Source organism: Vulpes vulpes, chromosome 14 (assembly GCF_048418805.1).
Source record: "Vulpes vulpes isolate BD-2025 chromosome 14, VulVul3, whole genome shotgun sequence".
NCBI lineage: Eukaryota > Metazoa > Chordata > Mammalia > Carnivora > Canidae > Vulpes > Vulpes vulpes.
In genome coordinates this window covers 84,932,865-84,947,500 of record NC_132793.1, presented here as the reverse complement: position 1 = coordinate 84,947,500, position 14,636 = coordinate 84,932,865, and the positions used below count along the sequence as shown (strand labels likewise).

Sequence of the window (14,636 nt, the reverse complement as noted above, 5' to 3'; positions counted from 1 at the left end):
ACATATATAGCCTTTCCAGATTGGTCTTTTTCACCTAGTAATAAACATTTAAGGTTTCTCCGTGTCTTTTCATGATTTGTTAATTCATTTCTTTTTATTACTGAATGATTTTCCATTGTCTGGATGTATCAAAGTTCATTTATCCAGTCACCTACTAAAGGACATCTTGGTTGCTTCCAAGTTTTAGGAATAATAAAACTGCTATAAACATCTGTGTACAGATTTTTGTATACCTAAGTTTTCAGCTCCTTTAATAAATAGCAAGGAATGTGATTGTTGAGTTGTTGGACTATATGGTAAGAGTATGTTTAGTTTTGTAAAAAACTGCCTAACTATCTTCCAAAGTGGCTATACATTTTGTATTCCCACCAGTAATGAATCAGACTTCTTTTTTGCTCCATATCCATGTCGGCATTTGGTGTTAGATTTTGGCCATCTAAGAGGTGTATCTCATTTTAATGTGCATTTTCCTAATGACATATGATATGGAGAAGCTTTTCTTGTGCTTATTTGACTTTATATCTTTGCTGAGGTGTCTGTTCAGGTTTTTGACTCATTTTTAAATTAGGTTGTTTTTATACTTATTGTTGAATTTCAAGAGTAGTTTCCATATTTTGGATAATAGTCTCTATCAGGTATGTCTTTTTCTAATATTTTCTCACAGCCTGAAGCTTTCCTTTCATTCTCTTGATTGACATGTTTTGGGAAAGAAATCAGAAAAGGTGGGGTTTTATAGACAAGTTTCATCTAGTGTACAATGTCACTTATGAACATACATGTATAAATCTTAACTAAATTTTAGCTCACTAAATCTAGCAATAATTAAAAATAAATTGAATCAAATATAATTTTCTGTTAGGAATACAGGTTTTGTTTAACTTTAGAAAAATCTATTTACATAATTTACCCTATCAATGGAATGGAGAAAAATCATATAATAATCTTGGTAAGTGGAGAAAAATCAACTGACAGTATTTGATACCTATTTGTGAAAAAGAATTAAACTTGATTTCAGTTGATGTAAAGTCTTTATCAAAAGCCCATTTAATGCTGAAACATTAGAAGTTTCTGTTTGTGGAAAACAGAATAAGGATATCCATTGTCATTGCATATCTTAATAATGGTATGAATTTAAGTAGTAATATAAGTAAAGTAATAAAATGTTAAGGATTAGAAAAAAATAAACTAAATTACCATCATTCATAGACTATGTGGGTTTTTTTTTTTTACATTAAAAAGGACTCTTAGAGACTATCTAGACAAAATATGTTGGCTAATAAACAAGTATAAAAATACTGAATGTATTTCTTTACCCTTATGACAATTAGAAAATATAGTTTAACAAATTTTATTTTATTTATTTATTTTTTTAAAGAATCACAGCCCACTTAAGCCATGTGTGTTGATTTTTTTAAGATTTTCTTTATTTATTCATGATAGAGAGAGAGAGGGAGAGGAAGAGGCAGAGACAGAAGCAGAGTCCATGCAGGGAGCCCAATGTGAGACTCGATCCCAGGACTCCAGGATCATGCCTGGACCAAAGGCAGGCACCAAACCACTGAGCCACCCAGGAATCCCAATTTAACAAATTTTATTTCCAATATCTGCAAGTATTAAAAATTACCAATAAGGATATAAGAAAGACTAAAATAAATTATGAATTTATATCATATTTAATTTTGGGAATACTCGGTATCACAAAGATGTCCAATTTTCACAAAATGTTCTGTAAATTTACTGTGATTCCAACTGAAGTCTCAGCAGGTTTTCATGGGACTGGACAAGTGGATCCCAGAATTTGCAGTGATGAATCAAAGATCAAGGATCAGTAATATAGGAGAGGGGCAAGGTGGCGGAAGAGTAGAGTCCCCAAGTCACCTGTCCCCACCAAATTACCTAGATAACCTTTAAATCATCCTGAAAATTTATGAATGCAGCCTGAGATTTAAAGAGAGACCAGCTGGAATGCTACAGTGAGAAGAGTTTGCGCTTCTATCAAGGTAGGAAGACGGGGGGAAAAAGAAAGAAACAAAAGGCATCCAAGGGGGAGGGGCCCCGCGAGGAGCCGGGCTAAGGCTGCGGTGAGTGTCCCCAGGACAGGAAAGCCCCATCCCGGAGAAGCAGGAGCTTCACCAATCTTCCCAGACGGAAGGGCGCTCGCACGAGTTACAGCAGGACCCCAGGAGGGCGGGGTGGCCTCAGGCTCCCCGGGACAATAACAGACACCTGCTCCCCGGGGAGAGTGCGCCGAGCTCCCTCAAGGGCTGCAGCGCGCACTGCTGGACCCGGAGCAGCTCGGAGGGGCTTGGGCGGCAGCGGCTTCTTGGAGGCGGCTGGGCAGCCGGGAGTGCGAATCCAACAGTGCAGGCTCCGGGAGAGGGCGCCGGGGACACAGCCCAGGATCCGACCTCCCCCGGGACAGGCAGAGGCCAGGAGGGCCCAGGACAGCAAGAACGCTCCTGCCCCGAGCTGAGCAGATCAGCGGCCCGCCCCGGAGCCTCCAGGCCCTGCAGACAGAGAGCTCCGTCTTACTGCGGGAGCTGACTCCAGAGCTCCAGAGCTGGCCACCGCCACTGTGGTTGTTCCTCCTGGGACCTCATGGGGTAAACAACCCCCACTGAGCCCTGCACCAGGCAGGGGGTAGAGCAGCTCCCCCAAGTGCGAACACCTGAAAATCAGCACAACAGGCCCCTCCCCCAGAAGACCAGCTAGAAGGACAGCGGAAAAACAAATTATTGACCAAGCAGCACTGGAAATTCCAGGGGAAAGTTCCAAGGGAAGTCAAGGGACTTACAGTACACAGAATCAGAGGATACTCCCCCATGGTTCTTTTTTTTTTCAGACTTCATGACTGCAGAATTTAGATCCAGTCAGGCAGAAATTAAAAATCAATTGAATGAGATGCAATCCAAACTAGAAGTCCTAACGATGAGGATTAACGAGGTGGAAGAACGAGTGAGCGACATAGAAGACAAGTTGATGGCAAAGAGGGAAACTGAGGAAAAAAGAGACAATTAAAAGACCATGAGGATAGATTAAAGAAAATAAATGACAGCCTGAAAAGAAAAACCTACGTTGAATTGGTGTTCGCGAGGGCGCCGAAAGGGACAGAAGTCCAGAATATGTATTTGAACAAATCATAGCTGAAAACTTTCCTAATCTGGGAAGGGAAACAGGCATTCAGATTCAGGAAATAGAGAGATTCCCCCCCCCCCTAAAATCAATAAAAACCGTTCAACACCTTGACATTTAATAGTTAAGCTTGCAAATTCCAAAGATAAAGAGAAGATCGTTAAAGCAGCAAGAGACAAGAAATCACTGACTTTTATGGGGAGAAGTATTATGGTAACAGCAGACCTCTCCACAGAGACCTGGCAGGCCTGAAAGGGCTGGCAGGATATATTCAGGGTCCTAAATGAGAAAAACATGCAACCAAGAATACTTATCCAGCGAGGCTCACATTCAAGATGGAAGGAGAGATAAAGAGCTTTCAAAACAGGCAGGAACTGAAAGAATATGTGACCTCCAAACCATCTCTGCAAGAAATTTTAAGGGGGACTCTTAAAATTCCCCTTTAAGAAGAAGCTCAGTGGAACAATCCACAAAAACAAGGACTGAATAGATATCATGATGACCCTAAACTCGTATCTTTCAATAGTAACTCTGATCATGAATGGGCTTAATGACGCCATCAAAAGGCACAGGGTTTCAGACTGGATAAAAAAGCAGGACCCATCTATTTGCTGTCTACAAGAGACTCATTTTAGACAGAAGGACACCTACAACCTGAAGATAAAAAGTGGGAGAACCATTTACCATACAAATAGTCCTCAAAAGAAAGCAGGGGTAGCCATCCTTATATCAGATAAACTAAAATTTACCCCGAAGACTGTAGTGAGAGATGAAGAGGGACACTATATCATACTTAAAGGATCTATCCAACAAGAGGACGTAACAATCATCAATATGTATGCCCTGAATGTGGGAGCTGCCAAATATATCAATTAATAACAAAAGTTAAGACATACTTAGATAATAATGCACTTATACTTGGTGACTTCAATCCTGCACTTTCTACACTCGATAAGTATTCTAAACACAACATCTCCAAAGAAACGAGAGCTTTAAATGGTACACGGGACCAGAAGGATTTCACAGATATCTACAGAACTTTACATCCAAACTCAACTGAATACACATTCTTCTCAAGTGCACATGGAACTTTCTCCAGAATAGACCACTAACTGGGTCACAAATCAGATCTTAACCAATACCAAAAGATTGGGATTGTCCCCTGCATATTCTCAGACCATAATGCTTTGAAATTAGAACTAAGTCACAACAAGAAGTTTGGAAGGACTTCAAACACATGGAGGTTAAGGACCATCCTGCTAAAAGATGAAAGGGTCAACCAGGAAATTAAGGAAAAATTAAAAAGATTCATGGAAACTAATGAGAATGAAGATACAACCATTCAAAATCTTTGGGATACAGCAAAAGCAGTCCTGAGGGGGAAATACATCGCAATACAAGCATCCATTCAGAAATTCGAAAGAACTCAAATACAAAAGCTAGCCTTACACCTAAAGGAGCTAGAGAAAAAACACCAAATAGATCATCCACCCAGTAGAAGAAGAGAGTTAATTAAGATGCGAGCACAACTCAACGAAATAGAGACCAGAAGAACTGTGGAACAGATCAACAAAACCAGGAGTTGGTTCTTTGAAAGAATTAATAAGATAGATAAACCATTAGCCAGCCTTATGAAAAAGAAGAGAGAGAAGACTCAAATTAATAAAATCATGAATAGGAAAGGAGAGATCACTACCATCACCAAGGAAATACAAATGATTTTAAAAACATATTAAGAACAGCTATACACCAATAAATTAGGCAATCTAGAAGAAATAGACGCATTTCTGGAAAGCCACAAACTACCAAAACTGGATCAGGAAGAAATAGAAAACCTGAACAGGCCAATAACGAGGGAGGAAATTGAAGCAGTCATCAAAAACCTCCCAAGACACAAAACTCCAGGGCCAAATGGCTTCCCTGGGGAATTCTATCAAACGTTTAAAGAAGAAACCATACCTATTCTACTAAAGCTCTTTGGAAAGATAGAAAGAGATGGAGTACTTCCAAATTCGTTCTTTGAGGCCAGCATCACCTTAATTCCAAAATCAGACAAAGACCCCCACCAAAATGAGAATTCTAGACCAATATCCCTGATGAACATGGATGCAAAAATTCTCAACAAGATACTAGCCAATAGGATCCAAGAATACATTAAGAAGATTATTCACCATGACCAAGTAGGATTTATCCCCGGGACACAAGGCTGGTTCAACACTAGTAAAACAATCAGTGTGATTCATCATATCAGCAAGAGAAAAACCAAGAACCATATGATCCTCTCATTAGATCCAGAGAAAGTATTTGACAAAATACAGCACCCATTCCTGATCAAAACTCTTCAGACCGTAGTGATAGAGGGAACATTCCTCGACATCTTAAAAGCCATCTATGAAAAACCCACAGCAAATGTAATTCTCAATGGGGAAGCACTGGGAGCCTTTCCCCTAAGACCAGGAACCAGACAGGGATGTCCATTCTCACCACTGCTATTTAACATAGTACTAGAATTCCTAGCCTCAGCAATCAGACAACAAAAAGACATGAAAGGCATTCAAATTGGCAAAGAAGAAGTCAAACTCTCCCTCTTCGCCGATGACATGATACTCTACATAGAAAACCCAAAAGACTCCATCCCAAGATTGCTAGAACTCATACAGCAATTTGGCAGCATTTCAGGATACAAAATCAATGCCTCGAAATCAATGGCATTTCTATACACTAAAAATGAGACTGAAGAAAGGGAAATTAATGAGTCAATCCCATTTACAATTGAACCCAAAAGCATAAGATACCTAGGAATAAACCTAACCAAAGAGGTAAAGGGTCTATACCCTAAAAACTATAGAACACTTGTGAAGATATTGAGGAAGACACAAAGAGATGGAAAAATATTCCATGCTCATGGATTGGCAGAATTAATATTGTGAAAATGTCAATGTTACCCAGGGCAATTTACACGTTTAATGCCATCCCTATCAAAATACCATGGACTGTGTTCAGAGAATTAGAACAAATTATTTTAAGATTTGTGTGGAATCAGAAAAGACCCCGAAGAGCCAGGGGAATTTTAAAAAAGAAAACCATAGGTGGGGGCATCACAATGCCAGATTTCAGGTTGTACTACAAAGCTGTGGTCATCAAGACAGTGTGATACTGGCACAAAAACAGACACATAGATCAATGGAACAGAATAGAGAATCCAGAAGTGGACCCTGAACTTTATGCTCAACTAATATTTGATAAAAGAGGAAAGAGTATCCACTGGAAGAAAGACAGTCTCTTCAGTAAATGGTGCTGGGAAAATTGGACATCCAAATGCAGAAGAATGAAACTAGACCACTCTCTTTCACCATACAGAAAGATGAACTCAAAATGGATGAAAGATCTAAATATGAGACAAGATTCCATCAAAATCCTATAGGAGAACACCGGCAACACCCCTTTTGAACTCGGCCACAGTAACTTCTTGCAAGATACATCCACGAAGGCAAAAGAAACAAAAGCAAAAATGAACTATTGGGACTTCATCAAGATAAGAAGCTTTAGCACAGCAAAGGATACAGTCAACAAAACTAAAAGCCTACAGAATGGGAGAAGATATTTGCATATGATGTGTCAGGTAAAGGGCTAGTTTCCAAGATGTATAAAGAACTTATTAAACTCAACACCAAAGAAACAAACAATCCAATCATGAAATGGGAAAAAGACATGAACAGAAATCTCACAGAGGAAGACATAGACAGAGCCAACATGCACATGAGAAAATGCTCTGCATCACTTGCCATCAGGGAAATACAAATCAAAACCACAATGAGATACCACCTCACACCAGTGAGAATGGGGAAAATTAAAAAGGCAGGAAACAACAAATGTTGGAGAGGATGCGGAGAAAAGGGAACCCTCTTACACTGTTGGTGGGAATGTGAACTGGTGCAGCCACTCTGGAAAAGTGTGTGGAGGTTCCTCAAAGAGTAAAAAATAGACGTGCCCTACAACCCAGCAATTGCACTGCTGGGGATTTACCCCAAAGATACAAATGCAATGAAACACCGGGACACTTGCACCCCGATGTTTCTAGCAGCAATGTCCACAATAGCCAAACTGTGGAAGGAGCCTCAGTGTCCATCGAAAGATGAATGGATAAAGAAGATGTGGTTTATGTATACTATGGAATATTACTCAGCCATTAGAAACGACAAATACCCACCATTTGCTTCAACGTGGATGGAACTGGAGGGTATGATGCTGAGTGAAATAAGTCAATCGGAGAAGGACAAACATTATATGGTCTCATTCATTTGGGGATTATAAATCATAGTTAAAGGAAATAGAAGGGAAGGGAGAAGAAATGGGTAGGAAATATCATAAAGGGAGACAGAACATGAAATTCTCCTAACTCTGGGAAAGGAACTAGGGGTGGTGGAAGGGGAGGAGGCCGGGTTGTGGGGGTGAATGGGTCTTGGGCACTGAGGAGGGCACTTGATGGGATGAGCTCTGGGTGTTATTCTGTATGTTGGCAAATTGAACACCTATAAAAAATAAATTTATTATTAAAAAATAGGATAGGTAATATAACATTTAAACAAAAGAACAAAGGTGGGGGTCTTACTCTGCTAAATACCAACATTTTCATTATGTTTTACTGATTAAGATGATATGATACTAGTGGAGCTTGCTGGATCAATCTTTGGGCATCTGGTCCGTGATTTCAGATCAGGTAATGATCTCAGGGTCTTGAGATCAAGTCTTGCATCATGATCTGAGTGTGGATTCTGCTTGGAATTCTTTCTCCCTCCCCGTCCTCTCTCTCTTTAAAAAAAATATTGTACTAGGTCAGGGATAGTTATATAATTCAAGGAACAAAATAGGGAGCTCAGAAACTTGATACCTGCTGTGGTAACATCTTATTTATTACATTGTTATAATCCATCCAATGTTACATTCAATTATTAAAACAACATCCATGTTATATGCCATCTAACATGTAAATTGGTGGATAAGGAAATGGATCTTGAATTCATTCTTCTGGAAGCCTCCTGCCCAGATATCTGCCTCCTGGGATTTCTGACCATTAAATTTCAGTTCTGCTCAAGACTTTTTGTTCATGGACTATGACTGGCCACATTGGTGGTTGTAGATCCTTAACATCTTAGAGTAAAATGCAGAACTAAATCAAAATATCCAAAAAGAGGACTCATTACTTTCTTATGAAACAAATTAATCTATTGTAAATAGTCTCTTTTCCCTCTGACATCGGGATGTACCTTACATCAGAGGTGTCTTGATAGCTAGTTTTTCTTTGAAGAAATTTTTTTAAAGCAATAAATTCTTTTATTTTTTATTTTTATTTTTTTATTGAGTTCAGTTTGCCAGCATATAGCATCATCCCATCAAGTGCCTCCCTCAGTGCCCATCACTCAGTCACCCCCACCCCCCGCCCACCTCCCTTTCCACTACCCCTTGTTCTTTTCCCAGAGTTAGGAGTCTCTCATGTTCTGTCTCATTTCTGATATTTTCCACTCATTCTCTCTCTTTTCCCCTTTATTCCCTTTCACTATTTTTTATATTCCCCAAATGAATGAGACCATATAATGTTTTTCCTTCTCCAATTGACTTATTTCACTCAGCATAATACCCTCCAGTTCCATCCACGTCGAAGCAAATGGTGGGTATTTGTCGTTTCTAATGGCTGAGTAATATTCCATTGTATACATATGCCACATTTACTCCTAACTTTGGGAAAGGAACTAAGGGTGGTGGAAGGGGAGGAGGGCGGGTTGTGTGGGTGAATGGGTGAGGGGCACTGAGGGGGGCACTTGACGGGATGAATACTGGGTGTTATTCTGTATGTTGGCAAATTGAACACCAATAAAAAATAAATTTATTATTAAAAAAAGAAAAGTTTTGTGGTATCCCCCCCAAAAAAGATTAAAATAAATGATACCTTAGATATTTTGAGATAGATTGGATCTATCTTCCTCCTTTACTTTTTTCTTCCAATATTTTTATTTTAATACTTTTATTGAGATATAATTGACATATAACCTTATGTAAGTTTACTGTGTGCAGTGTGTTGAATTGTGTGTATATTGCAATATGTTTACCACTCTAGCATTATCTAACACCTTATCACATCAAATTGCATAATCATTATTTCATTTTGTGGTGAGAACAGTTGAGATAATTTTTCTTCTCTTCTGCTCTTCTGTCTCTCTTTCAAGGATGATGTGAGCTCAGAGGAGACAGGATGGGCTGCACATGAGTCTTTATTCATTAGAGTGATCATGAGACCACACACCTAGTGCCCTCTTCAGTACAGCACAGTGACCCTGGATTTTTTTTCCTAATCCTTCGGTATTACCTGTACACAAAGTCTTAGTTTAGTGAACATGTGTCCTGTTGGGGATTGGTCTTTCTGGGCTTCCTTGATGATTGGTCATCCTGTTCTCTCTTGGGGCACTGACAGCCTGGGTTTTGGCCAGGTGATTCTGTGAATGGCATGGTCACCTTCTTTTCCTGGGCTTAGGACTGAGCTTCTCCATGATTGGCAGTGGGGGTCAGTGCTACAGGCAGGCTGAGCAGAAGGCTGCACTGAACTGGGTTCAGAGGTTCTGCTTCCCAGGTCAGGAGCCAGGAGTGGAACCAAACAGCCAGGGGGATGGAGGACAGAAAGAAATCTAATCCCAGGATCCCCAGGTTCACCTCTGCCTGCCTGTGCCTTCACTGACTTCTGAAAGCACAGCTTGCAATTAATTCTGTAAGCATTGAACCCTGGGTCCCACAGGCATGGCCACCCTTAGTTTGCTTCCAAGCCTGATGCTAGCCTTACTGCTAAGGTAAGTGTTAAGGTAAGGTGTTAGGCCAATACCTCACTCCACCCCAGTGTCCAGGCAAACCACAGCTTCATGAAGCTTCCTTTTGTCTAGTTTACCTCCAGGTATGTAATCAGACCATGCATTCTGTGGGGAATGTACCAACCTTCCTTTCCACCTGCTGGAGTTAGGCTCATCTTTAGGACCTGGCCAGCTGCCTTTTCTTCCTGACCACCACACTAAGACTGTAGGATCTGCACTCTGGATAATTGGGCTAAATATGCCTCCTTTCCATGGTCAATTTTCATTGACCAAAGCCCCCTTGCCCTTGTTCCCCCATTGGTTGTGGGGGTGCTCCTAGAGTTCTCCCCATATCAAGTGGAAGCTTGTCTGCCCTGGGACAAGGACCCAGGCAGCTGGAAAGAGGAGCTGTCAAAGGGAATGAGGTTGCCAGGTGCCTGAGTCTTCAAGAACTCAGAGGGTATATCATGTCTTAAGTACATAAGCAGTATATATATTCAGACTGCTTAATAGCAGAAAGTTTCACATGCACATCAGAGCAGAGGAGTGAACCAAGTTCTGTGGGCCCACCACAGCTCCCATGATTATCGGTGTTATCATAACGCCCTCATGGTCACTATCTGCTGCACGCACATAGTCCATGAGACAAACAGTACTGATGCTCACCTCCTGTGTCATGGCAGTTTGGTCATGGGGATTTCATCCCCTGCCATGTTCAGCTGTGTTCAGCCTCAGCCTTTAGCCATAGAGACCTTTTACAAACAAACTTTATCTCCAGTTCTAATGGCCAAAGCCAATAAAGCGGTATTAGCATACAATTATTATAGCAGTTTGCTTTTATATCATTTATGTATAAAATAGAAAAGAACCCTAAAACTGCCAAAATGAATATTAAGATTTGAATTTTGATATAGATAACAGTGTTAACAGTTGTGTTTCTCTCAATATTCTGTTTTGTTTTAATTTAAATTCAATTAGCCAAAATACAGTACATCATTAGTTTCAGATGTCCTTTTCAGTAATTCGGTCAGTTACATATAATACCCAGTGCTCATCACATTATGTGCCCTCCTTAATGCAATCACCCAGTTACCCTATCCCCCCACCTACTGCCACCCTTCCAGCAACTCTGAATTTGTTTCCCAGACTTAAGAGTCACTTATGGTTTGTCTTCCCCTCTGATTTTTCCCCATTCTATTTTGGTTTAACTGTTTAGAAATCAGTGAGTCACACAGGTAAACTGTTGTTAATGGAAACAGATTTTTATCTTGTTTTTACTTATTTGTCTTGTGATCTCAAGAGTCTCTTCAATTAAATTGATCCAAATGTGTGGAGGAAGAGCTTGGAGGAATTCTTCTTTTTTTTTTTTTCTTTCCAGAATTAAGTCACTGATCTAACAGATGCTCATAGTCTTTGTTATAAATATAAAAATCAGCAAGAAGAAACCCAAGCTTAAAATAAGCAAAACTATGCATCCTGTGTCATGCATCACATGACACTTTCAGTTGTTGCAGCTACAGTGGTGGGAACAGGTGCCAGTTCTGTGCTGGGCAGCAGGGTGCAGGTTCTTTGCTGGAATTGGAGGCTCAAATGTGGATTTCTTTAAAAAGAGCGTGCAAAACTGAAATCTTACTGGATGACTCATTTGCAAGAGGTTCAAATACAGGCACAGGCATGGAAAGAGGCGTTTTAGTTTAACTTTCAGCCAAAGAGGAGTTAAATGAGCCACATGTATTGATCCATTGGTTTTCTAGTTTGAAGTTAAAATTTTGTAGAAGTCATTTGAGTGTGTTTGGACTTGTGTTACCATTTTAGAATACAAGGAAAAGAGAATATTGGAATCAACATTTACACTATCAACATTTACACAATCTAAGTTTACATTTATGGAATCAATTCCAGAGCATACCCAGAAAATCTCACGGATCCAGAGAACCTAGTTTGCAAATTATGGTATGATCTAGAGCGATTTTGTGAAGATCCACCTTTTCAGCTATTTTGTTCCTAGTCACTGTTTATCATGTGATTCATTGAGACAGTTGGGTACAGACCACAGTCAAGCAAAGATATTTGCATCTTGAGCCTGCCTCCTCCTCCTTCTCACTGTGTGCTTGCAAGTAAGGAGGTAGGTATATGTCCTTCCTCTCAAAAGATTATCCTTTTAAGGCAGCCTCATATGTATCCCTTCCTTCTTCCTCTGCACTTCATCACATTTTTGTTTCATATTCAAACCCTGACTTTTTTGTATAGTTTTTTTTTCCCCTGAAGTTTCTGGTTGATTTTTTTTTCTTACTTATTATGGTAACTTAAGAAAAAAAATGTGTCCTTAATAGAATCCATAATGTTTCCCAGCTTGTTTTCTCCATTGCTCTAACTCTACTTTGCTCTCCTCAGAGACCCCTCATGTCTTCCTGTAAGACCCCACCTTTTCTAAGCCCTGCATAGCTCATCATGCAAATCCATTATCTTGATCCCTAGGTGTAGTCCAAAAGTTTATTTCCTTTTTTTTTTTTTTCAGTATTCACCTTCATTTTCCTAGCGCTCATCCTCAAATCTATGACCAAGAAAATATACGTTAAATATACACAAATTCTCTGAGGCCTTAGTATTCTTGAAAGCGTCTCCCTTTGCCTTCATGTTCAACTGGTATCTTTCAGCTCTAGCATTTCTCTGTGTGATTTCTTTGCTAGTTTCCTGCCCTCTTGTCTCTCCAGCCTCTGTTGAGTAAGTTCCCCTGGTCTTGTACTCTGGAGGCTTGCCTCATCTCTGTCCTACATGTCATCTCTGTGATTCTTCTCAGCCAAACCTCCCACCTATTGATAAAAAATTACTTCATAAATCATATTTAACTTTCATACTGCTCTTCGTTTTGTCTCAATGCAGTATCCTCTTGAATTTCTGTGAGGATATTACTTTTTTAAGGAGTAATTTTTTATTCCTTTTGTTGATTGCATCATCTTGGATGGAAAAGAGCCATTGTTGTGGCTTCCATGGACTGGAACTGGCAAGACAGGGTGAACAGGGTTAGGATTGACTAGTTTGAAGAATTTCAGTGGGCTCCGGATCATAGGGGCTGTCACTAGTTGTTTGGTACCTGGCCTTAAGGTTGTTAGGACGAGGGAGAGAAGGCTGGAGTGTGAGACCTTGATAAAGGAGATGGCTAGGGTATAGGCTCTGGATTATATGGTTTGTATTTGAGAGATGCGCTGGTAAGCAAGTTGTTTCCTATTTCTAGAAACTGGCCACCCTGGCAGGGGCCGGGTAGGGGGGACAGTTTCTCCAGGGTCAGCAAAGCATCAGAATACAGAAGATAAAAGATGTGGATAATAATTGTTCTTTTTTCCTGTTTTGTATCTTCCCCCCACCCCCTTTATTCAAGTTGGTAACTCCTGGGTGTGGGAGGTTCTGAACATGAACACACAGGGGGCTAGGGTGCAACTGTCTAAAACCTGTACCTAATTCTGCTCTCTTCACCTGCCCTCCTTCCTGTCATTGCTAACCATGGAGCCCAGGATGCCTCTGGGGTCTGCTGGTGCCCAGTAACCTCCTGTGCTTGCAGCTCAGTCATTCAAGATGCATTGGTTAAGTACAATCAAGAGTTAGATGCATTCAGGAGGCTGGAACCAGAGCTTTGAAGATAGTGGGTCAAAATCCCTGCCCTTATGGGGCTGTCAATGACAGAGTGCCTCTACCCACCCTTTATCTCCTATATAGAGAGAAATTTTTTATCTGCTGATGTCCAATGAAATTGTCTTCAGGTTTAAGTTTGGCTAAGAAAACTTTGTTTTATGTGCATATGAAAATAACAGTGCATATGAAATGGGTGTGTGTGGGGGTGGACATTGGCTGCTACCAACCTGTGCTCTGAGAAGATCTCCCAGGCCAGCTGCAAATGGTGTTGGCATGACCTGAGGATGAAGAATAGCACTTAAAAAAATTAAATATTTTATTTTATTTGAGAAGGAGAGAGAGAACAAGCAAGCACAAGCAGTGGAGAGGGCTAGAGGGAGAAGCATGCTCCCTGCTGAGCAGGGAACCTGATGTGGGACTAGATCCAAGGACCTGGGATCATGACCTGAGCTAAAGGCAGATACTTAAATGACTGAGCCATCCAGACGTCCAAGTAGTACTTCTCAAAGCCATTCTAGCTGCAGTCAGGACAGACCTAAGGGCACTGGGAGTCCACCGCCTGGCAGTGCTGACTCATGAAATCCTTTTCATGTTTCTAGTGCTGATGAGCGATTCGATGCCACATTCCACACCAACGTGTTAGTTAATTCTTCTGGGCATTGCCAGTACCTCCCTCCAGGTAAGATCCACTTCCTTTGTCCTCCTGTAGTTAGTTGAAGTGAGTTCAGGCATCAGTCCTGACATGCTCACAAGAGTGGTGGGCATCCTTTGCCTCATTAACACCCAACCCTTCTTGCTTTCTTCCCCTCTGTGTTCACAAATGTTTCCTGAACATGACAATGCCATCTTCCTTATTTTTGTCTTGGCTCAAAGGGTCTTTGCCAATGTGTGTTATATGTCCTTATTGTGTGCCAACTGTTCTTTAAAGTTAATCCACAGCTAAAGCAGGTCTCCCTCAGCAGATCACTCCTGGTTCTCCTTACAGCCTGCAAGCCAAACATCCTGGCACTTCCCTACTCCATTTCCAATGGCCATTTC

The 14,636-nt window shown here is 40.7% G+C and overlaps 1 protein-coding gene across 10 annotated transcripts in view; it reads left to right on the top strand.

The window, feature by feature from the left end:
• LOC112910145 (CHRNA7-FAM7A fusion protein) overlaps positions 1 to 14,636 on the top strand; it is a 326,471-nt gene that overhangs the window by 293,225 nt on the left and 18,610 nt on the right. For all 10 annotated transcript variants that reach the window (XM_072737044.1, XM_072737043.1, XM_072737042.1 and 7 more), the window contains one exon: positions 14,198 to 14,277. In XM_072737044.1, the coding sequence (XP_072593145.1) occupies positions 14,198 to 14,277 (80 nt within the window). The remainder of the gene's footprint in view (positions 1 to 14,197; positions 14,278 to 14,636) is intronic.